Source organism: Anarrhichthys ocellatus, unplaced genomic scaffold (assembly GCF_004355925.1).
Source record: "Anarrhichthys ocellatus isolate YVR2014 unplaced genomic scaffold, GSC_Weel_1.0 scaffold6, whole genome shotgun sequence".
Taxonomy (NCBI): Eukaryota; Metazoa; Chordata; class Actinopteri; order Perciformes; family Anarhichadidae; genus Anarrhichthys; species Anarrhichthys ocellatus.
In genome coordinates this window covers 10,372,407-10,400,275 of record NW_022280036.1, presented here as the reverse complement: position 1 = coordinate 10,400,275, position 27,869 = coordinate 10,372,407, and the positions used below count along the sequence as shown (strand labels likewise).

The following is a 27,869-nucleotide window of genomic DNA, read 5'->3' as shown; positions in this document are numbered from 1 at the left end:
CTCCTTTCTACGCTCCGGTCTCTCACACTGCAGGGCCTCTTCAGTTTACTGTAGAGGGGGAAAAAAAGTGGGTGTTTGCTGCTCACTGGTGTTCCGGCAGCAGCGGCGGCGGCGGCGGCGAGCTCAGCGAAGTGTCCCCGATGGCAGGCTGGAAGGACGGCTCGGTGCAGGAGAAGTATCGGCTGGTTGTGGTCGGAGGCGGAGGTGTCGGGAAATCAGCCCTGACTATCCAGTTTATTCAGGTCAGTAGCGTGCACCCTTTCCCTGCATGAAGCCCTGGCTGTGATTTGCTTCCCCGAAAACAACGGCGAAAGAACGGGAGGGGGGGGAGAGGCCAGACACGGGAGCCCAGACACGGGAGCCCCGTGAGCGGATACCGGGGTCTGCTTTCTTCGCTACTTTACTGAGGCCTCCAACTATTCACCGACGGGTTGTAGAAGATGTTAGGGAGAGGTGGCGAGGCTTATTTAGTGATTTAAACGAGGAAGGACGGCTGTCACTTTAACTCGGCAGTAAGAGCTCCACTTCCACTTTGCAGTTCATAGCGGCTAGTCAGAGGAGAAAGCAGAGTGGGTCTGTGGAGCTCCCGAGTTGCCCTGTTTTCGTTGACTTGCTGCAAAGCAAAGTAGCGGATTTAGAGCCCATGTTAAGATTTAGTCATGAATGGCCTACCGAGCCAGAGAGAGTTTAGAGTAGAAGTGTTAAAGCTCTGGCAGAGGGCAGAGAAAAGTTGCACCCAACTCACATTCGTCCCTGTAAGAATATCATTTGAGTACTGATGCCCTCAGAGAGAGAAAAAGTGCTTCTAAATTAATTTTTTTTTAGAGCCACCAAGCTGTTCCAAATGTCATTAGAAATATGTGAACTAGACAGAGAACATCTGTCAGAGTTGAATGGCAGTAGAATAAACAACAGCAGCACAAAATGTCCATTGAAAGATGATTAACTTTTATGTTCAGAAGTAGACTTTCACCAAGGCAAGCTGCTGGTTCACCTCATTGGAAGCTCTTCCAGTCACTGAAGGCAAACTAGTACACTCATGTTAATATTATTAGAGATTAAAACTTCACTTCCAGCACACTGCAGACTTAGCCTGCCTTGCTTTGACCTTCCAGGCTTTCATAACAGTAATTTAACCAAGAGCCCTGGAAAGCCCCCCCCCCCCACCACACACACACACACACACACGCACACACACACACATACAACGCTATATGAGAGAGATGACAAACTTTGCCCTCTGCCTTGTGTGTTTCCCCCTCGTGTCAGTGTGTTACTGACCAGACTGCAGGCAGCTGCATGTCTCCACACTGTCAGACAATAGTGGGCTGGCACACGTTTTAGAGTGGGGGTGAAATGTGTGTGTATGTGGGTGTTGGTGGGGAGTTGGGTCTAATGAGGGTTCAAAAAGCTCATTAACTGCATACCAAGTAAAAAGGGATCGGATTACTCTGGCACAGATTTTTGCTTTACCCTACTGACCTGAAGTAGCTGAATATGTAACACAAGATCATCCTTGATATCTGTTCTTAAAGTAACACATATAGACCAAGCAGAGTATGATTTATCATTGTATTTAGATGTTTTTTCATGCTAATGAATGGACATCCACAACAAATGTTCAACTAACTCAAAAGCCCACTCTTGAATGACCTGAATCACATTATTTCTGCCAGGTGAGTGAATTCAACACAGTAAGATATCATCAAGCTCTCTGCATTGGGCTCTTGCAATAAATTTCATCTGGGAGGTAAACAGTAAAAAGTACCAGTGTATACCGTCATTTGTTTAAAACATCCCCTTTTGTGTATTCGGTGTGACCCACAGTTGATTTCCTCTCGTGCTTTTCTTGCCGCCGGCTGGCATATCGGATGTCGTGAAAGTGAGAGAGATTGAGATGTTGACAAGCAACACACATCCTCGTCAGAAGTTTCTAGAAGTCGCCCGCCAAGGGAAAAGACCTAACAGCTGATTGTGAAGTCGAGGCTTTCCCAAGAACTATGTTGAGTGTTGAGGAGGTGGGGGGTCTGAGTCAGTCTGAGTGGGTTAACGGTCATGGACCATGTGGAATTTGGCCCTTCGGCAAAAGGAAGTCCCTCTACAGCTCTTAGGACCTTCTACTTTTGTATGGAAAAAATATGCCCTGCTTCCTGAATCACCCGAGCTGTGTGTGTGTGTGTGTGTGTGTGTGAGTGTGTATGTGTGTGTGTGTGCGCGTGTGTGTGTGTGTGTGTGTTATTGGTAGCCTTGACAGAGTATTAGATTCCATGTCATGCGTTTTGCCAAAAATATAAAGTAGTTGAACAAGAATTATTGCAGAATTACTTTTATTACAGTTGTTATAAAATACAACACATTTTACAATTAAGACCAGGTCTCCTGTGTGTACTGATCTAAGTGAAGCGCTGCTACCGCTCGTGCCATAAGTCTCTACATAACCCCCAAACCTTTTTTTGAAACTCTTGGTTGGTTTGCGACGACTTCTGAGAAACGCTGTTGCAACACTTTTTCCACAAACAGTATTTGCTTTCTGATGGATACGGTCTCCATCAAATTCATGACTTAAAAAATAATTTAATCTTGTGAACAAGACTGCTGGTGAGACAATGTATCATTTGATAGCCTGTAATCAAGTAGGTAAGTAGTTACTAGTGTAAATGGGCTTGTAAAAATAGGCTATTTGAGGTAGTTTTGTAAACAGTCTACTTCTACAGTCCAAGTATGGTTTCATATAAGAGAGGAGCTCTGACAGTTTAAATATCCAGCAGGGTCTTTGTGTGGCATCATGTGTTATTAGTTTTTGTGCGCAGGAATGTGTGTGTGAGAGAAACCATTTTAAGAAGTATGTTTCATTTGAAAATGTTCAATACTGGAGCCAACAACTGAACTAAGAACCTGAGTTTTGGCACTGACATCAAAACAATTTTTTAAATGATCAAACATACCAAACTATTCTTCTACTTAGCACTAAAGCTGTCTTAACAAAAGCAGCCGTACAAAAACTTTGCACATAAAAAGTTCTGATTTACATCAAGAAATATGTGATCAAATAAGTAAACAAGACTATGAATCGATCAGTGCCAACTTTTGTCCGTTTTTGATACTCTATTCTGTGGGAACATTCAGTCATTTCTCAGAAGTGCTGAGCTTCGAAAAGCCAGCGGTAGTCATGACGGTGCTGAGCGGAGTCTAAGACGACTACTGTGCTCGAAGCAGAGATTTCAGGGAGTCGGACGATAGAAGATGATGTTAGCACTAACAGAGTGGCAGGTCCCTGGGTGGCTGCTGGCCACCTTAATGCCAAGCAGTTGACTCAAGCTGAGATAGCATTGGGATGACATAACATCGAGTCATCTGACCTAAGTTGTAGGAACACTGTGTGTTGTTTCAATGTGACGATTGTAGGGGAGGAAGTGTCCCAAGTAAGGGAAAACATGACTCACATTGGCCATGTGAAGACTGTGTGTGTGTGTGTGTGTGTGTGTGTGTGTGTGTGTGTGTGTAGGTGTGTTTTTACCTCAGAAATAATGGCACTTCAAAAACAGACTTAATTTACACAGAGTAACCAAAGAAGCTACTGGAATGAAACAGCTCTATAATGAGATGCTGTTTGATCCGACTACTGGGTAAAAAGCATGGCGTTGCTTGCTCACATGCTTGCTAATATTAGTGTGGTGGTGGCCCTGGGCATGCATGGGTGCACAAAATCATGACTGATCAAGTCCAGACAGATTAGTTGAGGATTTTTTTGTGGACCTCAGCTGTATTTACAGCACATAAGTGATCTCTGTCTATCTTTCTCTCATACTCCTACTCCCACATCTTTTTTGATTACTTAGATATGTGGTCATTCAGAAGGAATGTTGCCTTAGGTAGTAATTCAACAGAATATACATAGATTTGAGGCGCAGCTTCCCTTGGGCATGTGGAGGCAAGGTGTGGTAATAATGGTAGTGTTGACTGTGGTGAGACGCAGTGTTTGCTGCGACGCTTTTGTGCGTGTGTGTTTGTGATGAAGTTTAGATGCATGTAACACTAGCACACGGCATACTCTTAACCCACTTTTTGACACAGGCGGTTTTGTTGCTTTCTGTTTGGCTCAGTGATATGTCACATGCCATACAGCTGAGTGCAAACAGTTCCATTTATATTTGGCCCGACGTTCCTTCCTCCCCTTTAAGGGAGGGAATATCTTTTCTTTGTAACGGAAGATTGAACCATAGGACAGAAAGCTCTTTTCTACTGTAGGGGTTGCAGCTGTGCCTGTTAGGGCAGGTGATGAGAGTGCATTGTTTGTTTAGCTCTGTAGCAGAGTCACCTGTTGATTTCTCACAGAGCAGGATTGAGAGCTAATAAGCCCTCCATTGGTTTTCGCAACCTGAATTGTCACCAGAAAGTTTAAAAAAATGACATGTAGATATATAACATGTAAACAACAAATACGTAAACAACAAATATCAATATTTAAAGATGCAGGAGAAAAACCGTTTTTGCTATCATAGACACATTTGTTCTCTTGTTTATACCAAAACACAATCACATGTGCCGGAGTCGGATAATGTGCACTGACCCATTAAAATCCACCTCAACTGCAAGTTTATCTTGCAGCCCAGTGCTGTTTTGTAAGGACTATGACTCTGCTGTGATGAGAAAACATTTCCTTTCTCACTGTGCAAGTGTACATACTTAATTATATGTCTTTACTTGTTGGACCTCAGTGAACGTCAAACTCTAGCCAGATATAGCTTATTATATTTCTATGTACGGTTTTGTGTGACCAGTCGGTTATGAATTCAGCAGGCCTTGTGGTTGGTGCCTGTGTAGCACTCAAGTAACAGAGGTTATAGATTATTGAGCATACATAAACCTTTACAAGATTATTTTTCCTTAGTTAGTCAACTGTATGGTCGGATTTGTGTGTGTATGGAAGTTGGCATATAACAGCAGCACTAGTAAGCCTGTTTCTTTTCACGGATGGTTGAATGGTGTGAAGCTGGCAATATTGTTTGTGCAATACTTTGCCAAAGCAAAGTACAGCCACATTTACTTGAAATTTGCCATGATTATTCGTTGTTCCCTGAGGAGGGATCCTAATGTTTTTGGTGACTGCCAGAGTTAAAACGGATAGATTTGCACACCAAGTAGCTTCCGTTACAGGAGGATTTTTATTGCTGGGTAAGCATCAGGCTCTTTCTCAGACTTTGGTGGCTGTCGGACCACCATCCCAAAACTTACACGTGTGCACAACCAATATCTAAATCTAATGTGCAGATTGCCATGAAATATACCGAGCACGTTCTTGCTCCCCACACGATAAACCATTTCAGTATGAATATCTGTAGGTTTTTTTCTCTTGTGCCACCCTCAGGCAAAAGGGCCATCCTCTTACACACAATATCATATAACGTTATGGGCCGGCTTGTGTGAAATTTACATTCATGCCTCAGGGGAGATAAACCCCTTTAATTGTAATGACCCCATGGCCTTTCCTCTAGTGCTGGGCTATTCACTTAAAATTCAGATAGGTCCAGTTAGAGAGAACATTGCTGCACCAAAGGCTTCTAGTGAGGCTTTATATTCTTTTTGGCTTGTTTGAATACATTGATGAATACAATCCCATTGCTGAGGTAATTTGCTTGAATCTGGCAAAATGCCGTGCAGCACACCATAGGAATGTTCACGCCAAAGGAAGTTGGGGATCTGTAAAGACACTCCCAACCATCTGGGAAAGCTCAGGAGACTGGCGGGTCATCCCTCTCGCTCCGAGCTAATGAGAAACTAATGACTATCCAGGGAGGGAGACTGCTCTTCGTCAGCAATACCATTAGCATACAATAAAGATGTTAATACTACATGAGGCACGAGTGGATTAGTGTATATTTTGTATATATGTACCAGTGTCTTATAGTCATGCTAATGGTAGAGAGGATCCATTGTCAATGAGAAGAACTAACTTCTTCTAAAAAGAGAAAATTGTGTGCAGGGATCATATCCGTGTTTATTGAAACCACTTGTTTCAGCTCTATTAACATCATCGTTGGGCAGTGAATTCATGTGTTAGGATTCTGATCACATTGGGCTCTTTTTTTTTTCAGGTTTATTTTGGAGTAGATTTACTGTTTCACAAATGGCTTTACACAAACATTTCACCTTTCCTTCATGTCCGTTTCTTGTGTGACTTTTAGTGGCCTTTGCACATGTTTACTAAAGTTGGCTTGGATCCACAGTCACACACACACACACACACACACTCACACACATACCAGTACTGAAAAAACAATAGACTTACCTTCTTTGTGAGTGTGCTTCCTCATTCTGTGAACATCTTCTGTATCTCGGTTGTCATATGTGTTTGTTATAAATAAGTTCTCTGTTTTGCTTTTCCAAAATAACTCTTCTCACTAGTAGTGCCATTTCTTTTGACCAATGAATCACGTTACATTACACAATCATTTCCTTGATCAGTAAAAGGAGAACTTTGTCACTGACTTGTGGCCGTACCATGTTCGTTATCTGACAGGACAGAACATATGACGCCCTCCACAAGCCGAGAGAAATGCCAGAGATTATTACAATATGTCCATCCAGCTAACTCACTCACACACTGACTCGTATGCAGCCTTGAATGCGACCGAGGAGCTCCACGTGAGAACTGTATCAGAGAAGCTCAAGTGAGGTGTTATCATTTGTAACAATTCTATCAAAATAATGTCTTTTAGGGTGTTGAGATAGAAAAACAAATGTAAGCTGCATGTGTGTATGTGATCGGATGCTCTCAAGTCTAATCCACTTTTCTGAAGCATCTTCTCTGCCTTGTGAAGCAAAGTTGTTAGCTGGAGGCGAAGGTGTGACCCATGATGTTACTCGCCATATAACAGATCTGAGATCAGATGATGATCTGAGCCACTCCTATCCCTCTCCCTCTCTCTGCTGCAACAGCCACGAAGAAGATAATGCCATTGAATGCTGTAGCCATGGGCATGTTTGTACAAGTCGGTGAGTAAGGAACTATCAAAAGAGCAGAGAATTATTATCTATCTATCATAGACTAAAAGCATGTGTGAACTGCTTGTCTAATAAGCATTCTGTAGCCTGTGAGCCAACTTGCCAGTGGATGCAGATGATAAGGATCCATTGTGTTGTAGCTTTGTTTTGCACAACATTCACTAATGCAGCCTATCAAATTAGTGAGATCTCCGTGAATTGTCTTAACGTTGGTGTCGTGTAGGACAATAATCCATTTTGAATGGTTGTTTGGGTACACTGCTCAACCTCACTTCTCCGCTCTTAGGCTGATAACAGGAAGGAGGCGATGACTGTATCTGAATGATTACTAATAAAACAGCCTAGAGCGTCACACTGCAGTGATATGCAGATTCTAAAGAAAACTTAAGTCTGATTAGACATCTGCATTGGGGAATGAAGATGGTACTAATTACCTAATTACTCTTTTTCATGGGTTGATCGAAAAAAGTACTTCCTGTGTACAAAAATAATTTATACAAGCTGGCTGCAGACTTTAACACAATAATCAGCAGCATGTGTTTTTAAGATGGCATCAAGCATGTTTTCACAGCCTTTTATTGGCCTATCATGCTACAGCGAGAATGACAGGGATCTACAGTACATGAAGGATTAACAGTGGGGCCTGAATGACAGTGATTTGAAATAAGATGAGGTTGGCAGTCATTTCCGCCCCTCGTGAACTTGATTTCTATTGATCTTTGCCAGAAAATATTGTCAAAGAAGAAAAATAAGAAAGTATTATGTTTCAATAGAGACAGACTTGTTTGATCGGAGACGCTTTCTGTTGCGTCTTCTCGGACCGTCTCAAATTTCACCTCAAAGCAACGTTTCCTTTATATACATTAATGTTGTTTACATAGAAAACACTGGGGGACCCTGCAGGTAGCCCCATGAATGCACGTTATAGACATTTGTATACAGTAACAGTAAATGGATTAACTGTTGCTGATGAAGGACCCTTGAGCAAGGCATGTAATCCCACGTTGTCTCACTGAACTGCTCAGTGGCCAGTTATATCGGACTGTGTTGGAGTTCAGCTTGATGACAAAAAGCTTGTATGTCAAGATTTCTTTCCTGTATGATTGTATTTGAGTTTATTTTCAGATCGTATTCAATATGTGGTGGCTATTAGCTGAGTTATTCATTTGTCATTGTTTAAAGATTGTCAAGAAAACAAAAGATTCAGTTGCTGTTTTCTAGAAACAACTTTCTCTTTGAGAGCCTGATTGGAACATATTGTCACTTGCTGCTTTTCAATTCTAAATGTAACAAACAATCACATAAACGTGAAAAAACAGTATGTGCTAAATATGACGTGCAACCAAATTGCGTTTTGAGGATAAATTTCATGCATTTTACCACATAATAAACATTTTATTATAGCACTATAAGTAATACAACAATTGTTTATGCACACCTTAACTACCTGTAACATTCCCCTCTGATAGGTAAAACAAAAATCCTATATCCAGCTGTGATATCCCTTGTTGGTTTCCGGTCACTGCCCCTCAGATCGCCAGACAGACACAGAGGGCAGTCGGTTCCTCCGTGTTGTTTTTTGGCTATTGTTCTGTATCCACAGATCTGTCTGTTTCAGAATAACTGGCCACAGTATCAGGTCTTGCATCTCAGAGTCGTATAACAACAACTCTGTCCATGGGAAACTGACATGCTACTTATTTTAGCAACCCACTCCCACCACCTTCTAACATTTAGCATTCCAAATTCATGTACACCTTTTCATGTGACAAGTCTGTATTTAATCAGCATACTACTTTTACCACTGTTGATTATATATAGTGTTTGTCATTAGTGCAGCCTCCCGTAATGTACCACATGCAGAAGAGACATTTTTCATGCAGCTTAGTCGATAGAACGCTATGAATGGTTCTTTTTAGACGACTGTGCTTGTCGCTGATGCCGGGCCCTGAGCTGCCTGCCAGGCAGCTGGTGGACATTTGGCATGTCTCATGCAGACACCGTCCAGAGGCCTGCGGGGCACCTGCTGTCCGTCAGGGGGGGAGCTGAGGAATGGAATGAGACAGCCCCTCGACAGGTGACGGTACAGCACGACGCACTGTCCAAAAGCACGGATGGCCAAGTGTGACTTGTGTCCTCCTTTCTGCCTCTGTCCCACTGATAAGACACCAGATCGTAATCGGAGAGGGTGGTCGGTAAGCATCAGGTACACAAGAAGATACATTTAGCAATATCTGAGTCCGGTTGAGTCAGCGACACAGCTGTTGTGTGTGACTGTTCTACAGATCTAACTCACGCAGCAAATGTGAGTTTTCAGCACCAGTTGGTGTCGGCAAGCCCGATGCAGACTTTTACATTGGCACACGCCAATGCAAACCAGGTCAACAGCTGCCTTAAAAAGTGCGTTTGGTATGTCCAACCAAAACATTATTCACTCACAGCCAGGCCTCTCTAGATGCTAGTTCAAGCATGTAGAGCTCAGGCTCCTGTGCACACAGAAGACATGTACCTTGTTGACAAGCTGGCCTTTTAAAACTAGTCAGGTGTTGGGCCAGCATAAGCCTCCGATGTAGCTTCAACACCATTGTGTTGAGATCTGGTGACTTTGAAGGCCAAAGCATATGATTAACACCATTTTCATACTCATCAAAGAGTTTACTGACCGGTCCTGCATCTGCATTCATTCATTTATTATATGGTTAAGCTTTAAATATTCCCCCATCTGTATTTGCCTTCATTGGACGTTGATCGTGATCATTTTCTTTCCCCAAAAAATTGACTTGTGATGATGGCGACTGGGCAGGCAGGGATGAAGCGTCAGAGGGATCAAGATGTGTCCATTAGGCGTTGTTTATGAGGAGTTGCCTGCTCCAGTAATAACATTTCTGCTGCCTGTGTTGTAGGATCTGCTGGCCTAATAGCACACGGCAGTCTGACATGATGCCAGTTAGTGGCCCCATTTCCTTTTGACATATCACTCCATGCTAAGAATTATAGTCTGCAGCAGAGTACACTGCTGCAGAAATCCACACTCAGCAGTTGTACCAGAGGAGAGAGGGGAGATGGTGGGGAAGATGAATACATTATTGCAGGTGCTGTACAGTTCAATGTTTTTAGAGGTGTTTGGGAGCTACGTGATCATTTTAAAGTAGGTAGCAGTGTAATAACTTGCTGTGGTGTAATGTGTCATTTCTGAGTATTTGTCCGGATGCAGATTATTAATCTCCTATAATCTTAATTGGTAAACCAAATCTTTGGATCCTCGGAGAGTTCTTCATTTTGAGCGCTGATCCGCATCCCATTACTCGGTCGGTCATACGGTTTTCCTGAAAACCATGGACTACAGACTGTGAGCCACACTTCGTTGAGTGACTTTGAATGGGTTTTTGAAAGTCACACAGTAGTTCCTCTGTCCACACAGCCACTGCAGTAGCTGGTGTCCTCTCACTGAGCCGTCACAGTAAAGCTTTGTTGATGTGAGCATGTGCAGTTCTACTTCTGCAGCAAGACAAGCAGAGGAGGAAGAATGAAACAAAAACATATGCAAACACTGTGACGATGGGTATTTGATTCATATTATAATCCTCGCTCCCTCACTACAGGAGATTCACTGCCACATTACTCACTGTTCTGTCAGTGCCTTGCTTCATTTATCCTCAACATCTACTCCATTGAATTTTGTGGCAATTTTGATACACCGTCACATGGGCCAAGGTTTTACCACTTCCCACAAAAGCAGGCATTGATGAGGATTCACCAGAGCAAAATGCAGTCAGGTGGGAATCACCATGTCTTTTTAGAGAGCAACTCTTAGCTCTCTCCCAGCAAAGCAAGGAAGGGCCGTAGAGAAAATAGCATTGATAACCCATCAATGGCGGGGCTTAGGGTAGGCTTAATACAGGGAAGGGGAACATTAGTGCTGTCACATGGTCAGCTGGAACAATAAGGCCGGTTCACACAGTTCTCCCTCTTTGTGTTGTTCTGCTTAATCAGTTTGTGGGCTTCTAAAGTAGTTACACAGGTCTCCTTTTACAATTCAAAAAAGCATTCTTATGGAACGGAGATAAAGAAATAGTTTGTAGTGTGAGCAATAAAAGGCAAACGGGCGGCTTTGAGCCAAGTGATCGGGTGGAAAAAGGTCTTTTAAATGGCACCTCTTTGATTCTGCGCCTTTGAGCGGGTTCAAACGTGTCCAGAGTCCAGCACACATTGATATTTAGCAGGGTGATTGAAGTCTTAATGTCAGAGAGGTTAGAAGAGAGCAGGGGGTTCACTGGTGGGACATTTATCCTCTGCTTTATTCTCTGCATGAGTGCGATCCAACTTAGTGCTAGCTGGACCGTTCACATAATGTATGTAACTTGTTTTCATTGTGAAACGCCAGTATGTCCAGGTCCAGCTGAGTTTGTGCTTGATTAACAGGAACGAATGAAAATGCCCATGCTATTCTATAGATGTGAATGTATATACTGTAGATATGTAAGTAGTTTGGATATTACTATTATCTGTTACAATGACATTTCAATCTGCAACTTAACCACAGGGATCAGGGAATATGACAACCAATTACAAACCTTTAATGTTTGGAAGTGAAAATTTATGGTAAATTCGGCAGGAATATTAATTTCAATATCTCACTTTTAACTGTATTAAAAAAACTCTATGTATGCAAAGCCACTGTAAGTACAGTGGGTCAAACCAGGGAGTAGCACTGCAAAATCTAATTAATGACATTTACTACAGCTGATCCAATTAGTTGATCAATCGATTAGCCAATTAACAGAAAATGTATCTCTAATGATTTTGTCATATATGACAGTAAACTGAATATCTGGTAGGATAAAAAAAAAATTGGGCTCTGGGCAATCATGGTGAGCATTTGTCACCACTTGGCTTTATATGATATTTTAGAAACTAAACAATCAGTAGATTAGTTGGGAAATGTTTATTGGCCTTCCCTGATTGGCAAGACTCTTTGAAAAGATTGTTAATTTTTTTTTGACAACTTGGACCTTATTTTTGACCATCATTTCCGTTTCCTATAATTAAAGTTGAATGTTCCGTGCACTTAAGAGTGGCGGGGTCTGCATTTCCTGTGCAGTCATAGCACTGGATGGATGTGAGAGTTATGCCCAGTGGTTTGTGTGACGGGGCAGAGTATCGGTGGTCGTCCGGCATTTAAGGACAAGGGAATGATTTAAGGGACAAGCTATTGATCTGTTGCGCATTAGGAGGAAGAGAGCTTGTAGGAGTGATGTGCATGGGTTCATTTAATTCGGCATCAAGCCAAGGCTCAGTGCTACACCCAGACTGCATTCTCTATTGTGAACATTCAGCCAACGTGTTATCACTGTGGATGTTGAACATGCGATACGATCATGCAGCTTTACAGCAGACTTTAAAAGTGTCAATTAAAATGTTTAGTTATTTTCAAGTAATTCTCTGCAGCAGTGTGTACAGTCTTAAAGCTTTGCCAGCTTTAACAGAACGCTCCCCGGTGGCCCTTTAAGGCAGTGGACACATTGTGCGCTCTCTTTCTCTCCGTGTGTATTAGGTATTGAATCAGTGACCTTTCTGGTTTGTATGAGCTCATGGGAAAAGTGGGTGTTTCCACAGGAAGTTAATGCCTTTCCCTCCCCCTCTCTTTTTCTCTTGCTCTCCCTCTCCGTGTTGCCTACAGTCTCCCTCCCCCTTCAAACCTTTCAATCTGTCTTATTTTTTTCTGCTATTTCTCAACTTCAAGCACTCTAAAGTACTCAACAAAACAATGCTCCTCACACAAATTCCTGTGCGACTTGTGTGAAACATGGGAAGAGCGGCGATGATGGAGGAGGACGGACGGTGTAGAAATGCAAAGCAATTGGTCCTCACTTCCATCTGTTTAACATTAAACCCTCTTGGTGGCTATTTGATTACCGACAGCTGCCCAGTGTGCAACCCACGAGGTTAAAACTCTGCTAGTTTTGGGGACAGAAAGTGATGCCCCCAGCCAAATGTCTCTGTTCTTTTAAACAATGCCCCATGCTCCACTGCTTTGCTGTGATGCTTAGGTAATCAAGAAATGTTGGACCTAGTCACAGATTACAATAGCCGTCAGTGGACTGAGAGTTATCCTGAAAGTGTAAAGGTACAAAAGAAGCATATGTATCTAGAAAATGTATCTAGTCAATTAAATTAATTGTATTAGTTCACCTTCAGAGGAAAACCATGAAAAGAAAAACAGGCATGAATATTTATGCCACTATAAATCTTTGATGAATTTATTGGCATGTACAAAATATGAGTTGTCCTGTAATGATGTGGTATGATCAGAAATGGATCGTCACGATCCATCACATTCTGCTGCCGTTTAGCTGGAAGTGCGACCTGGCAGGCACCAGATGTTAGTGTCCTTCATTGAAATTGCTGCACTTGGCTGTGGCCCACTGAACATGTTTCACCTGTCAGCTTTAGATCCCCCCCCCCCCCACACACACACACACACACACACACGCACACGCACAGCTTTGCCTTTTGTAGTTGCCGCTCCTATCCAGCTTCTTGGTGCTGATGGCTCAGTCTGTGTAGCAGTTTGTATTGCTCCGTCCTAGGGTTATCGGGAACTCAAGTTGAGTAATGTTCGATGCCGGCATTTTGACAAAATAAGATAAGATCGGTTTTTTTTCCACAATTCTGAATGAAGAAATCGCTCTATATAAAATAATATATATGGTGTTGTTGTAGGCAGTGTTGTGTTGGTGTGGGGAATAAGGAGGTTGGGGAATATTATAAATCTGCAGATGCTGACAGAATTATTCCTAGAATATCACAATTTAATGGCATTCAATCTACATTTTCCTTTTAATTAAAGAGTAACTACGGCTGATGATTTTCCAGTCAAGGTCTGTGAATTCTCATTGGACATCAGGCCATATGCGGAAGGTAATTACCTCCGAGCCGTGTTGATGACTATTTGTTTTAGCTCAGCGTTCCCTCTAATTATGACAATCTAGTAGGTACGCCTTCAGGTTTTCCCTCATCTCTTTAGATGCTTTGTGTTTTTGTTAATTAATCATTTAAAAAAAGCAAATTTTTTTTTTTTTTTTTTTAGTGGAAATCCCTTTTCTGTCTCCGTTGGTGCTGAATCTGTGGTTTCGTGCTCTGTATAGTTAATTATGCTATACTGGTTAACAGTCAAAGAGGCGGCTCTAACCAAACAAGTAGGATAACAGACAGAGATGGAAAGGGATCTATATTTAGTTTTCGTAAGGCTGTTTGTGTGGAGAGGAAGTGGGTGCATAGTGCAAGCATGATGTTGATTACACGCCTACACATATCACCCGTTCTTGCTTTCCTTGAGGCTGACAACCGGCAGTCAGACAGGATTTATTGCTTTATGTCTCGACTGAAAAGCCTAAAAAGGAACCTGAGAAGGTGTTTCAAATAAATCTATGAATATATTCAAATGATGAAACACTACAGGCTGGACCACATACAGCATTTGATACTTGACATTGAATAGTGAGGCAGTTTGAAAGACAATAAAAACACAATGATTTGATGCTATCTTTGTGGTTTCTTCTGCAAAGATGTGTCCAATTCTAGTCATCTTTAAAAGCATCACTGATGGTTGTTTTTCATACCAGGCATATAGTCGATCCACTGGAAGTCTATCGACAGCAAATTTGATAAGCGTGTAATCATTTAAGCCATTTTCTCAAGCAAAAAGGGGAAATATTTTATGTTTCTACCCTCTCAAATGACATGATATGCTGCTTTCCTCTATATTACATAATTGTCATTTTAATTTTTTGGGCAACTGGACTGTTGTTTGGACGGAATGATCAGTTTGAAGACATCAAATTGGACTGTAATCGGCATTCAGCATTATTTTATTTATTGACAAAATGTTTAACTGATTAGTCTAAATTAATGCTGAAGAGGGTAATCGATAATGAAAATAATCATTAGTTGCAGCCCTACTATCGCGACTCTTTCTTTGACACTCTTCTTTGGGGGGGTAATCTCATTCCATCTGTTTTTTCACAAAGCATCCAGAGAGAAAACAGCCCGGCACAAAAGGCTTTGCTGCAGCTGAGACTCATCCACCGGCCCCGTCTCCCCGTCTCCATGCTGAAAACAGGCCGCTAATGTTTTCGTGGTGCGAGCGTGCATGTGCTGTGTGTGGGCGGAGGGCTGAGTTCTATGGCTGGAATGCTGGAGGGGAACTGAGTGACAGGTTTGGACTCCGGTAGGTAGGCAGGGCAGGGGAACATGTCGTCTGTGACATCACCACCACCCTAAGGCTCGGCTGGGCCAGTTGCCTGCTGCAGAGGTGGAGTTTCCTTCCTAGTGAGCCGACCGGGGCTGAGTGTGGCCTGACTCACCTTGCCACCGACATCTAAACTGTGCTGCTGCTTGATTCTGCCGGCTTTTGGATTTGTCTCTCTCTCTGTTTTACTTTGTTCTCTTAATCCACCAATTGTGCTGCTTTGTACAGTGCGCTTATCCAACAATTTTCTTTTAGCAGAGGAGAAAAATCCAAGGATGTTGGTTATCCTGGATTTACAGCTCACAAATGATGGTGGTCATGTCAGCACTGGCCTAATGATTGCCGGAGTGAAGCTTGAGTTTTGTTTCTAGCTGTTGTTGGCTCTGTTTAAACACTAATTCACCTCAGCTCTGCAAAGTTGCTGCAGGACACTTCTGCTGTCAATGCCTCAACTTGTGCTGAGTGCACTTAGATAATTTATATGAGAAGAGGGCTTTTAGTAGTGAATGTTTTAAGATCTAGTGCACACAGGCCACTGTGGACCATCTGTGTGTGTTGGACCGTGTGTGTGTGTGTAAACTACACTCACACTTTAAGAGCTGATCTGTTGACCCCATTGTGAGTGTCAGCTGTCTCCTTATGACAGCTGTCCAATGTTTTCATGGAAATCTGTCTAGGAATCCGTCTGCCCCTCAGTACCTGTACACTGCCGTCCCTGCTTCTCCTGTAAATATGTTGCATAGCATCTGAGATTGTTCCTTTATTATGTCAATACGATACTGGAACTGCGGCATCAGTGCCAAATTAGTGAATAGAATAACGAGAGATTTTTAATCAATTGACAAAAAACTGATTAATTGAATCATGTTTCAGTCATTTTTCAACCAAAAATATCAAACCTGTCTGGATTCAGCTTCTCAAATGTGAGGATTTTCAGTTTTTCCATTGTAAACACTTCTTTTGGTCGAACAAAACAAGACAGTTGAAGGCGGCGCATTGGGCTGTACAAAACGGTGGGGTTTTTTATGCAAGTTTTGGGACATTTTATGGACCAAACAATGTAACTATTAATTGTAAAAATACAGAAAAAGGCAGATGAATTTCTAATGAAAAGAATCAATAGTTGCAGTACATTGAGAGTATAAACATTTACCAACAACTTTGTTTCGTTACGTGTAACAGCACGTGACAACTCAATGTTGTCTTAACAAAAGCAGCCGCACAACAACTTTGCCACAATACAATTGTATAAAACGGACAATGTTATGACTTCAATCTGAAAATATCCAATCAAACAATATGTAAAAAAAAAAAAAAATGACACCTAACAAAGCACTCAAACCTAACTTTCAAGGCATGTTTCACTACTTGTTCAGTAGTCAGCAAAGTACAGAGGTCTGATACCCGGCCCGAGTGGCAGGTTGTGGATCCAGTAGTAACTTGTGGGTGTAACTGCTCCACTCGACTCATACAGCCTGATTCATTCTGTTATATCGGATGAAGTCATGGACTAATTATATATTACTGGACATGACTCAGGCTGGCTTATGTCACGTAGTTATTGGTAGTCCTCCTGCGTCATGTTGCACTCCCTCACCCAGCCCATTGCCCTGTTAGTGCTGGCTCTGGTGCTGCTGGCACTTCAGAACAGCCTCATCTATCACGGGAAACGGCTCTGAGAGAATTAGCTCAGCCAGAACAGAGCGCAAGGCAGCTACACCACCCATGCATGCGGAGGGAGGGGAGGAATAGCCGGAGGAGTGCGGTGCTCAATGCGGCTGCCCGAGGTTGACAGAATAGGAATAAGAGGTTGACGGGAAGCCAAGGTCACGTGCTGAAGCAACGGCTGGCAGAGTGGTGGTACTGGTGGTGGGAGGGACGAGAAACACAAGCAGCCTTTTTTTTTTTTTTTCCCTCTCTCTCTCGCTCTCTTTTTGTATCTGTCTGGTCGTCTGAAGGCACACTGGCAGTGCAGTGCAGTGAAGCTTGTTCTAGGACACACAGTAATACTGCTGAATTATTGAACAGTGGTGAGTGGATGTGACACAGGTCAGCAGGCTGCAGAGGGACAGGAGAGTGTGAGAGGGAGAGAGTACCTGAGAAGAAAGTGTTTGTGTACAAGATGCAATAAGTTGGATTCACAAACATTCACATTCACACAATCAGAGCTTGAGGCTATGGCTGATATTGATATTTGAGAGATTAAAAGATCTGATGTCAATATATTAGCTAATGACATAAACAAACATCAACATTTTCAATCTTATAAATGTTGTTATTTGGACCAAGATATAGTATGTACTGAGCAGGATTTGTCAGTGCCCTCTGGAAGACGGTATGTAATGGTGATAAAGCTGCACCAGTTTATTACTCAATTACTTTATTACTCTGTGCTTAGCAGCTTTTCAGCAAAAGTTTTCCTGGTTCCACCTTCTCAAATGTTAGGATTTGATGATTTTCTTTGCCATACATGACAGGAAATAGTTTTAGATTTTGGACTGTTGGTCAAATAAAGCAAACAATTTCAACCCATCACATTGGGCTGATCGGTTGCATTAATCAATAAGGACAGTAATCAACACTTGCAGCCGTAAATGGCGACAGTGTTATGAAATGACCTCGAATATATTTACGGTGTTTCTGCTCTATATTACTTATCAGCCAACATTGTATGTCCATACTGATGATGTCTCCGTCATTAGCTAAAATCCGCTGATTGTATTGGTCATCCATATTTATCAGTCAGGCTCCAATTATAATTAAGGATGTCATTTACCTGCTTGTTTTTTCCCCTGATCTGTATCGGCTTTTAATATGTTACTGAAAGAGTCGGATGAGATGTGACATTAAGTACAATGTGTGCTCTCTCTTATGTCCCTATATATGCCCAATAACGGCAAATAGACAGTATACGACTGGTGTGAAAGTTTAATTTGGCTTGCTGTTGGGGCGACAGGAGGTCTTGTCTGGATTTTCTGTACTGGTGATCATTCTGTGTTTTAGGGTGTTGGTTTGACATTCCCCGAGCTCTCCCCTCAGCTGTCCCCACTTAACTAGTCCCTGAGCAGAGCTAGAACTACAAAACATGGGAAAAATGTAAAAAATGCATGACTCCTCCTCCGCCGGCTCCCTGCCCCCTGGCCCCTGGCCCCACCCTTCCAGTTTAGGTTACTAGGAGACCAGATATTGGCCCCAGAATGAAAGAATCAAAGCCTTCAGGAGTGAGTGGTCGGACAACTGAAGAAACGTCTTGTAAATGTCTTATTAGCACGAAAGCCAGCCTGCTGTCGCAGCCGAAGCACTGGTTGTTGTGTGAGGAAATATTTACATGACATTTGTTTTGTGCAAGTGTCTACAGACAGTGTGTTTACCTCCTGTCTGCAGTGTGGTTGTAAAGGTAGAGTTCATTACGGCGGTGCTGTTGTCACCAAAAACACAAGGACAGAGCTCGTTCTCATATCCATTCATTATGAAGCCAGCTGATTTTTAAGTCACTGTATCTGTTTCCCAAATCCATGGTACATACTCACTCTAGGCAATATTTCAGTGCAGTGTGTTGACGCTGGTGACAAAATACATTGTACTGAGCAGGCAGTGGACAATATTCTCCTACCATGCAATGCACACATTCAAATGGAAGAGCTGCTCACAGCTGCAAACAATGAATTGTGGATGGTGGTGAAACAGCTCCAGGAACACCTCCCAAACCCCCCCTCCCAAAATTCTTGTTGTCTCTTTAAGTATAATTGTTAGTGTTACTCGAAAGTCGCAGTTGGCTTGCCTTGTGCACGGTGCCCGTATTGCTTCATTTCCTGTCAGTATAGAACAGTAAAGCATGTTGGTTTCTTGCACACTCCCTGCAAAGAGCTGTATATAGTGAATACTGTCTACCGTTGGCATGTGATTGGCCATGAGCTTGTGTGTCAATCTGACATAATGTATAGACTCCACACACATTCTTATACTTTTGTCCTCTTCTTTGTCTCCTGCAGTCGTACTTTGTCACCGACTATGACCCCACAATTGAAGACTCTTATACCAAGCAGTGTGTGATTGACGAAAGGGCGGCCAGGCTCGACAGTAAGTGCACTTGGCTGAACAAACATGACGAGAATAAATACACACACACACACACAGACTGCACATGCAGTCTATTTGTATGTTTCTAACACATTGTACTTGAGGAATTGATGGCAAAAGTCTATTTTGCTGAATGTTATTCTTTGTTAGTGATTTGTGATGTCGTGTGTGTGTGTGTGTGTGTGTGTGTGTGTGTGTGTGTGTGTGTGTGTGTGTGTGTGTGCACGTGCACGCTCTCTCTCTCTAGTCCTCGACACGGCTGGACAGGAAGAGTTTGGAGCCATGAGAGAACAATACATGAGGACAGGGGAGGGCTTCCTGCTCGTCTTCTCAGTCACTGACAGAGGAAGGTGAGTGACAGTTCTCGTCATGTGCAAACTCGCAGCTACAAGTGCACTCCTCTGTCTTTCTCTCTCTCTTTCTTTCTGTTTGCCCATCTCCGTTCACAGCTACACACTTTCTTTCACTCCTCCTCTGCCTCTCGCTCTACCAAGACCGTAAATCTTGAACCGATACTCTCACTTGTTGCCGCTTGTACTTCCGGACCCCCTTTGCTGTTGTTCTTGTCGTTTTCTTTTGTTCTTAACATTCCACCCTCGCCCTGTTCTCTTGAATTCACTTTATCCGTGTACCTTAGCTTACTCTTTGAAGCCCATGCACCATTTTCCACAATAGCATGTGGGCTGGTATAGAGATATCTTACATATACAACTTTTGAAATCTTCATAACGCAGACTTTATTATAGCTTGTGTTAAGCATTAACAGACTTTTTAACTGCTTAAACCCCACTGACCCACTGGTGAGTAAGAGGCATGCTGTGCAGCTAGAAAATTGTTCAAACTTTATTTTAGACTTTAGTTAAGACACCAAATATGTCAGGTTGAATTTTGGGGAAATGTTTATATAAAGATGCACAATATATCTAGAATTTTTCCACATATCTTGAAGTAATGATGCAATCGTACTGTAAAGCAGTCTTGGGTTATCTTTCATTTAATGTAAACATAATTTAGCTTCCATAAAGAGGAGGACCAAGCCAATGCGGAATATACAGTATATAATACTGTCAAACGGTGATGATGATTTTTCTCCCAAAATTAAAGCTAAAATCTTCATGATCATAGATTGTAATCTTTAATATTTCTGTCCTGGTAACACCTGTGTTAACTGTGATATGGCAGGTGTGATTTAATACTATAGCAAACTCTCTTCGAGCTGCGCGTCTTTGTCAGAAATACAACAGAAAAGCCGCTGGTGCACCTGTTTACAACACAATCAAGCAAACGTGTTTTACTAAACTGAAGACAGTGAAGAGTAAACAGTGAGACTGTCATCAAAATAAAATCGAGATTAAAAACTGCGCTGGATTATCAGCAAGCAATGGCGGACTCCGCCACTACCAATATAAACTTCTACATAGAAAGATGATAACTGAATGTAAATACATTAATTGTCTTTTGCAGGAGAAACGCAGGCCAATAAAATAGCATCAAAGAATCAGAGTTAATTTCATAGAAATCTTGAAAATTAGACGATTAAATATATTTGCGTGATTTTACTGCAATCTGATGTTTTGGGGCTTAAGCCACCTTGTTTTATTACACATATAATATTCTTCAGTTACAGCCCATCCTCCCTGTCTTTGTGTCCCTGCCCAGCAGTGCAGTGGGCTGCATTCCCCTGCCCCCAACTCACAACCCCCTCCCAATGTTTATGTAGTAAACAGTCTTTCCTTCCTCCATTTATACTAGTCAAGTCTTTTCCAGATTTACTATGTGCTCACCAAGCTGTCTGCGGGCCCGTGGCTGGAATGCCGTCCTGGGTTTGTGGCTGCATTCTGCCCCCCCCAGATTGACATTTTTATTTGCTCATGGCCTTTATGTTATAGTGGGACCACGGTCAGTTCAGTGCACAGAGCCAACCTCAAACAAACACATTTTATGTTCTGTAACAGTGTGGCTGACTTTTTATTTTCTATTTGCTGACACGTTCAACCCTTCAGTCTGATCCACAGCGGCAGCGACCCCAACTTCTGTGTTTGTGTGCGTGTGTGGGTCATTCAGCTCCATTGCGATGTCGGGCACATGGGCATTTTGAGATGAATGTATGCATCTACCCATTCAAAACCATTATATAACCTGTTTGTGTAGAAAACACCACATAACACCAGGTAATATGTTTTACAGCTTTGAAGAAATCTACAAATTCCAAAGACAAATCCTCCGAGTTAAAGACAGAGATGAATTCCCTATGATCCTTGTAGGAAACAAAGCAGATCTGGAACTACAGAGACAAGTAAGTCCAACACATTGCAGAGATATGAACCCACTGACTGACAAACATTCACCCTGTTTGATCATCTGAAGAGATGATATCGACTGGAGGATTGACATTTGCATACTTGAAAGTGGAAGCAAGCGTTGCAGCTGCAGCTCGCTGCCAAGATACAGCAGGATGTGAGTGAAAGAATAAAAGTGATTCTGTAGAAATGGTGGTGTCAGGAGGGGAGGATGGATAGAGAGAAAAGGGAGTGTGATGAAATGATGAATTTTCTGCCTGTTGGCATGCAGTCGCTCATCACTTCCTGCAGTGAATCCACACCACCCCCTTATGGTGAAAACGAGCCTTACAGGCACACATAGCTAAGTACTGTCAATGGGTTTTATTCACTGAAATCAACATTTAGCATTTCAAGCCTAATGGAATTGTTCTATTCTTCTACAAGAGATGTGTAGATGCTAAAGACATTAAATAGGACAACATGATAGATAATGGTAATACCACATAACCTAATTAGCTTGACCGTAGCTCTGTTATAGAAGCCTAAACACAACAAAAATGTAACAATTTAAGTGTAAGTAATGGTATAGTTACCATGAATAGATTTCTGTCAAGTCGTGTACATCTTCCCCCATGTCATTTTCAAAAAAATGCTTCATTTATAGTGTGGAAGGACAATGTTGTCCCAGAGTACTCTATGAATTGAGAGGGATTTTGGCATTGGGAGGAGAAAAAAACGTGGCATGACACATTACCATGCCTGACCGACTTAAAATGGGTGTAACTTTAATATATTTAGTGTTAAAACTGCATATTGCCACTGATTCTATGGCACTTTGTGAAAATCTCGTCGAACAAGCCACTGAGGAAGGCTGAACGGAAACGTGTGAAGGCTCAGGAGAAAGCCTGGTCAGGTCGGAAATTAAAGTGAAATTTGGGTGTCGATGTAAACACTTCCATGAATACATTTTTAGCAGAGAGAAGAAGCTTCTACAGGTAGGAGGAAACATATGTATTTTTGATTTTGAGGTGAATTGTCCCTTTTAAACGATAAGACTTTACAAAGTCATAGGATGCAGTTCAGCCACTATTTGTATGTAGTATTACATCACAGACGTGTATGTGCACAAACAGAGCATGCCATCTAACAAGCTCACATTTTACATTAATATGACATTTGTTGCAACTTTACTTAAGTGCTTCATCGCTACAGAAGTTAACACTACATTCAGGTTTCAGCCCATCATTATTCTCTCCTTCCTCTTGCCTCAGGTAACCCAGGAAGAGGGCCAGCAGCTGGCCAGACAACTGAAGGTCACATATATGGAGGCTTCAGCCAAAATTCGTATGAACGTAGACCAGGCTTTCCACGAGCTGGTTAGAGTAATCAGGTAGGTGATTTATAAATGCAACTTTTACATTTTGTCCTTTCAGTGACTCACATTTGCAAAGGCAAGAAAGATGGACATTCGGGCACTCCTGTAATAGCTGTTAATAATGCAGAATACAGTGAAGGTTTACTACATTGTTTCATTAAATATTAATGACTCAGGGTGGCCTGGTGGCGCCTTGGTGGCCTAGGGATTAAGTCGATGACCGTGAATCACAACCTGCCTGGTTCTCTTCCAGCCAGGGACCTTTGTTGCATTTTTCCCTTTTCACTTCTCTACTCAGTCAGCTAGTCAATAAAGACATGGGATCCCCCCAATAGATGATTGATGAACGATACAAAAATATATACAAAAAAATGCCTAAATCAGCAACAATATAACTTACCAAGTTTTGAATAACAAACAACTTAAGGTATTATTTATTTAGAGCTTAACAAGACTCAGCTTATCTGCCTCATCAAGACTGTGTGTGTGGTTTGATCAGATTTGATTGACAGTCGCCTGGCAACATGAGCAAACACTCCAACAAATGTCATCACTTTTTGATTCAAATATTACTTCTGAATGGTAGAAGTAAAGATGTGATTCTTTTTGCGCCTCGGCCACTTTGAACCAGTCAGATGAAGCTAAAAGATAAAACGGCACTGACAGAAATCTCAGAGAAATGAACAAACCGTTCTAAATTTGTTTGGAAACTCAGTTTCTGTCATTTGTGTTTCAAACAAAAGAAAAAGAGAGATCACAAATGTACACAGTCCAGTGTGTCATGATAGTTTTACTCTCTCCCAACTCCCAGGAAATTCCAAGAGCAGGAATGTCCACCCTCGCCAGAACCTACAAGAAAAGAGAAAGACAAGAGCGGCTGCCATTGTGTGATCGTCTGAGGCGGCCTTATCACTGTAACTCATGCAGCTACTCTCTACCACCCCGCCCACTCTGCCTAACATCACATCCTAAGTGGATGACTGACCGCTGCCTTCTCCTCGTGCATGACTTCAGACAGCCTTTTCTGAGATACTTTGACCAGGAAGTGCTGTCCCCAGGACATCACTATGGACAACTGACAATGCCAAATTTGAACACCACTCTACCTTCAGCCGTAATCTAATTCACACGAGAGAGTCCCAACACTAAACATTGCCTTCCGAATCAGCCTGACAAATTAATGTGTTGTACTCTGAAGGACTTCTCTTGCCTTGTAGTGACATTTGTACTTGCTACCGAGATTGAATGAAAACTATATATCCAGAATGTTAATGAGTTTCTTTAGTTTCCAGCGTCTAAACCAGAGCAGAGCGATTATCTTATGAAGCTTTGTGTATGTCGTGCCATATCCTCCTTTTACTCCCATGTGCTAATCTGCTACTGTACATATGTGACATTTGTTGTGATTTTCAAAGTGTACTTCTAATGATCTATTAAATCACCACAGTACAGTGTGTGAGGTTGGTTTTACATATATGAAAGTGAATATATATATATATATATATATATATATATATATATATATATATATAAAAAAAAAGCCTAGACAGCCCTTAAAGCTACAATGATAGAACTTTCTGGCATTTTGCAGTGGATTCTTCTTCTTTGTCTGTGGTTTCGGCTTTCATCTCAACTATGAAGTGTCTACTGTGTTTGATTTATTTCCAAAAGTCTTATAGATTGAAGCCTTCTTATCCAATGCCATCTCCTCAATGTACAGAAAGTAGCAAATGTGTCTGAATTTCTTTCTTCGAAGGTGGCGGTTCAGTCGAAATTGGACATCAGATTTCTGAGAAGCAGTAGATGCATTTCTTGGTAGCACATTGTATATCTTTGACAACTAACATGATTTCAGATCAAAACACTGTATGCTCTATATTCAACTCTTGGCAAGTACTGTCATCAAATCAATTTGTTGCAAATCAAGACGCTTTCAGAGTTCAGTTCAGATCATTCCATTGTAATGAATCTCCTCTGTCAAACATTTAGTCTACGATTTAGATCAAATAACTGTTCTATCATTCCAATAACACAGTGGCAATGTATTTGTTTTGTGTCCCTCAGTTGTTCTATTACATTACTTTCCCCCCCCCCCCCCCCAATGATCGGTCTCTTGGAAAAACCAGGACAAGTGGAAGCGTTGGGATGCACATCGTAAAACAGTTGTTCTACTCTAATGGGACATGAACTCAACCGGACCTGCCACCTGTGGAGCTCTCATCACCACAGACACGAAGCACTGTTCTGCCCTCCCTTCCCACTTCTGTACTTCTGTTTGGGCTTATAAATGAAGTACTGCAGTTTGTTTTTCATATTGTCATCCTGTAATATAAACTACAAGAAAATCAGATGATGGAAGTAACAAACTTGATTAAATGTTTCTACTCTACTTTTATACATTATTTTCTTATCAAACTAGTTGACAAGTATTTTTATATGTTTATAAGTGAATACACATTCACAGCATAGCTGTGTATATATGTAAAGAGGGATATTTAATTATCTTAATTATTTTAATCTGAGGAGGACTGTTGGCCCAAAAATTTACAAAATCGAAATTCTTCACCCAGATGTGACCAAGAATGTTGTTTCTTCTTGTGGCTTAATAATGGAGAATATATTGATATTTGAGTTGTTTACCACCAGCTCAGAGCGGTAAAATGCTACATAAGAGCCTAAAATCACATGGATGAACTATTATAATCACTGAGATTTGAAATACCTACTTCCCATCTTAATCCAAATCCTAGTATACATCCAAATCATACTGTTTTTTTTCTTCCATATCGATGTCTTTGCCCTGTGTCTAGCTTTTGGTGCTACAATAAAATCTGTCATTGAGCCAGATGGGGTAGAGAATCTTTATTTTAGATTTAAAAAGCTGCACAGACCTGAATCTTACATACTGAGCCTTGTGTCAGTGGGTTTCATTATTATTCATTTGTTTTCTTCGTGTTTTGGGATCATATTTATTGGAATTCCCAAAATACTTTTGGCCTACTGTTGAATTTGGCTGCCACGGCATCCATCTAGTGTATATAGATTTACTTTTTGGGAGGCAATATAATATTAATATTACACTACATATTACAAAAGACAGACAATACTTACGTGGTCGGATTCCTGACATTACAGACACATACATGCATTTGACAACAAGGGGATTATTTTGACCACGGAAATGTTGAGACATAAAGATGGGTGATAAATTAAAAGACAAAGATGCAACATAAAGAGTTTTAGTAAGGGCCTATCAGGAGCAGCTTCAGTGCTCCTTGGCATAGTATCTGCACGTCTCTACTGAAGGGATTAACACCATTCTTCCAAAAGATATTCCTTCATTGTGTGTTTTGATGATGGTGATGGAGAGCACTGGCTAACACATCAGTCCAAATTGTCCCATATGTGTTCAGTTGGGTTGAGATCTGATGATATGAAGTCCATATATACGACTCACATCATTTTCATCTGACTCAAACTATTATATGTGCATGCTAATTTTTGTCTTGTGGGGGCCATCTGGCCATGCGCTCATCAGTAGTATTCCAAAAATAGTCAAACCATAGAGATATTTGCTCCTTCAAAAAAGTGGACATGGAAAAACACATTTTCTTATTGTAATTTTGTCCTCTATTGGCAGAATATAATATAGACAAGAGAAAATGAGGTAAGTAAGGTTGAAGGACCTCCACAGCTCCGGGAGAGATACAGCACATTAGTAGATAGTGAACTGTGATTCACAGAGTGTTGAAATGGCAGCACAAGAGGATTTCCTGCATACCCTTTGCACTCATTTTCACCTTTCTTCTCGGGTTCACCTTATGATCGGTTGTATTAGAGTGCCTCAATGTTTGCACAACACCACAGCTATGCAGACATCCAATTAGTGATCTTAGAGAAGCAGGGGTCTTGAACTGCATCCAATAAGCAGTGAGCCTGATCCTGTGAAAAATATGAATTGGGCCTATTCAAATTTGCATTGAATAGTATCCATGACCAATTTCTTATTAAGAGTGGACACATCCACATACACTTTGCTTCAGCGTTTGAAAAATAAAGGAACAGATCTGTGTTTTTTAACGATCTACCATCTGCCTTTTTTTAATCAGCAAATGGGTGAAAAGGTTCAGTGTTTGCTCTCAAGCAGTGCACAAGACGCCGATAATCAAAAATGAACAAATCCCAGTTTCATACGCTCGTTCAATTAGACTGAAGTCCGTCCGAGCCTGTATTGACACGCAGGACACAGTCAGTAGGGTAAAAATCTATCAGCGTTGTGCGTCCGCGTGAATGAAACAAATCAGCATCCTCGCACGCACCGTGAGCTGACGCTCGCGCTCCCCCTCTCTGTGGTGGTATAGCCCACAGGAGAGCGTCTGGCTCTGCACAGCCTCTCTTGCTCATTCACTTCACGGCGATTCCTGTAGTTCGTCTTTTGCTTGTGCTTCAGTGAGGACGGAGAGAGGAGCGTTTACGCTTTCATTTTGCCGTCTCACCAGCCAGTCCATTCCGTCCAGTAAGACATGGAGGGAGTCAGCAGCAACAGGAGCATGTCTTACAGTAGGTGGAGTTATGACAGGTAAGCGAGCTTCCCCCATATTGACAGGTCTACGATTCAAACGCTTGTTTTCAATTTTTGCGTTTCGTTTGTATTGTCATGCTAGGCCGATATAGTTAAGGTTGGTGGGACCCCCCCTCATGCGCAATTAGTTGACAGGTTCAACGGATTTGGAAACGGGAGATGTAATGTGAGTGTATTAAGTAGCCTAAGCATCATACTGTGTCTGCTGGCAGATACACTGGATGTCTGCTTCACTACCTGTATGTCCATGTTTTTTTGTTTTTCCATTTTCATAATAATCAAGAGGTTTATCTA

General features: G+C 41.7%; 2 protein-coding genes across 3 annotated transcripts in view; both read left to right on the top strand.

Annotated features, from left to right (window-relative positions):
- The first annotated feature begins 128 nt into the window (after nt 1–128).
- On the top strand, nt 129–24,491 carry rras2 (RAS related 2). The gene is made up of 6 exons (XM_031846262.1): nt 129–242; nt 19,249–19,336; nt 19,584–19,686; nt 21,524–21,632; nt 22,890–23,008; nt 23,805–24,491. The coding sequence occupies exons 1-6, from the start codon at nt 141–143 to the stop codon at nt 23,890–23,892; spliced, it is 609 nt and encodes a 202-aa protein (XP_031702122.1). The 5' UTR covers nt 129–140; the 3' UTR covers nt 23,893–24,491.
- A 2,876-nt stretch (nt 24,492–27,367) lies between these two features.
- tub (TUB bipartite transcription factor) overlaps nt 27,368–27,869 on the top strand; it is a 41,906-nt gene continuing 41,404 nt past the window's right edge. For both annotated transcript variants that reach the window (XM_031846257.1, XM_031846256.1), the window contains exon 1: nt 27,368–27,572. In XM_031846257.1, the coding sequence (XP_031702117.1) occupies nt 27,517–27,572 (56 nt within the window). In that variant the 5' untranslated portion in view covers nt 27,368–27,516. The remainder of the gene's footprint in view (nt 27,573–27,869) is intronic.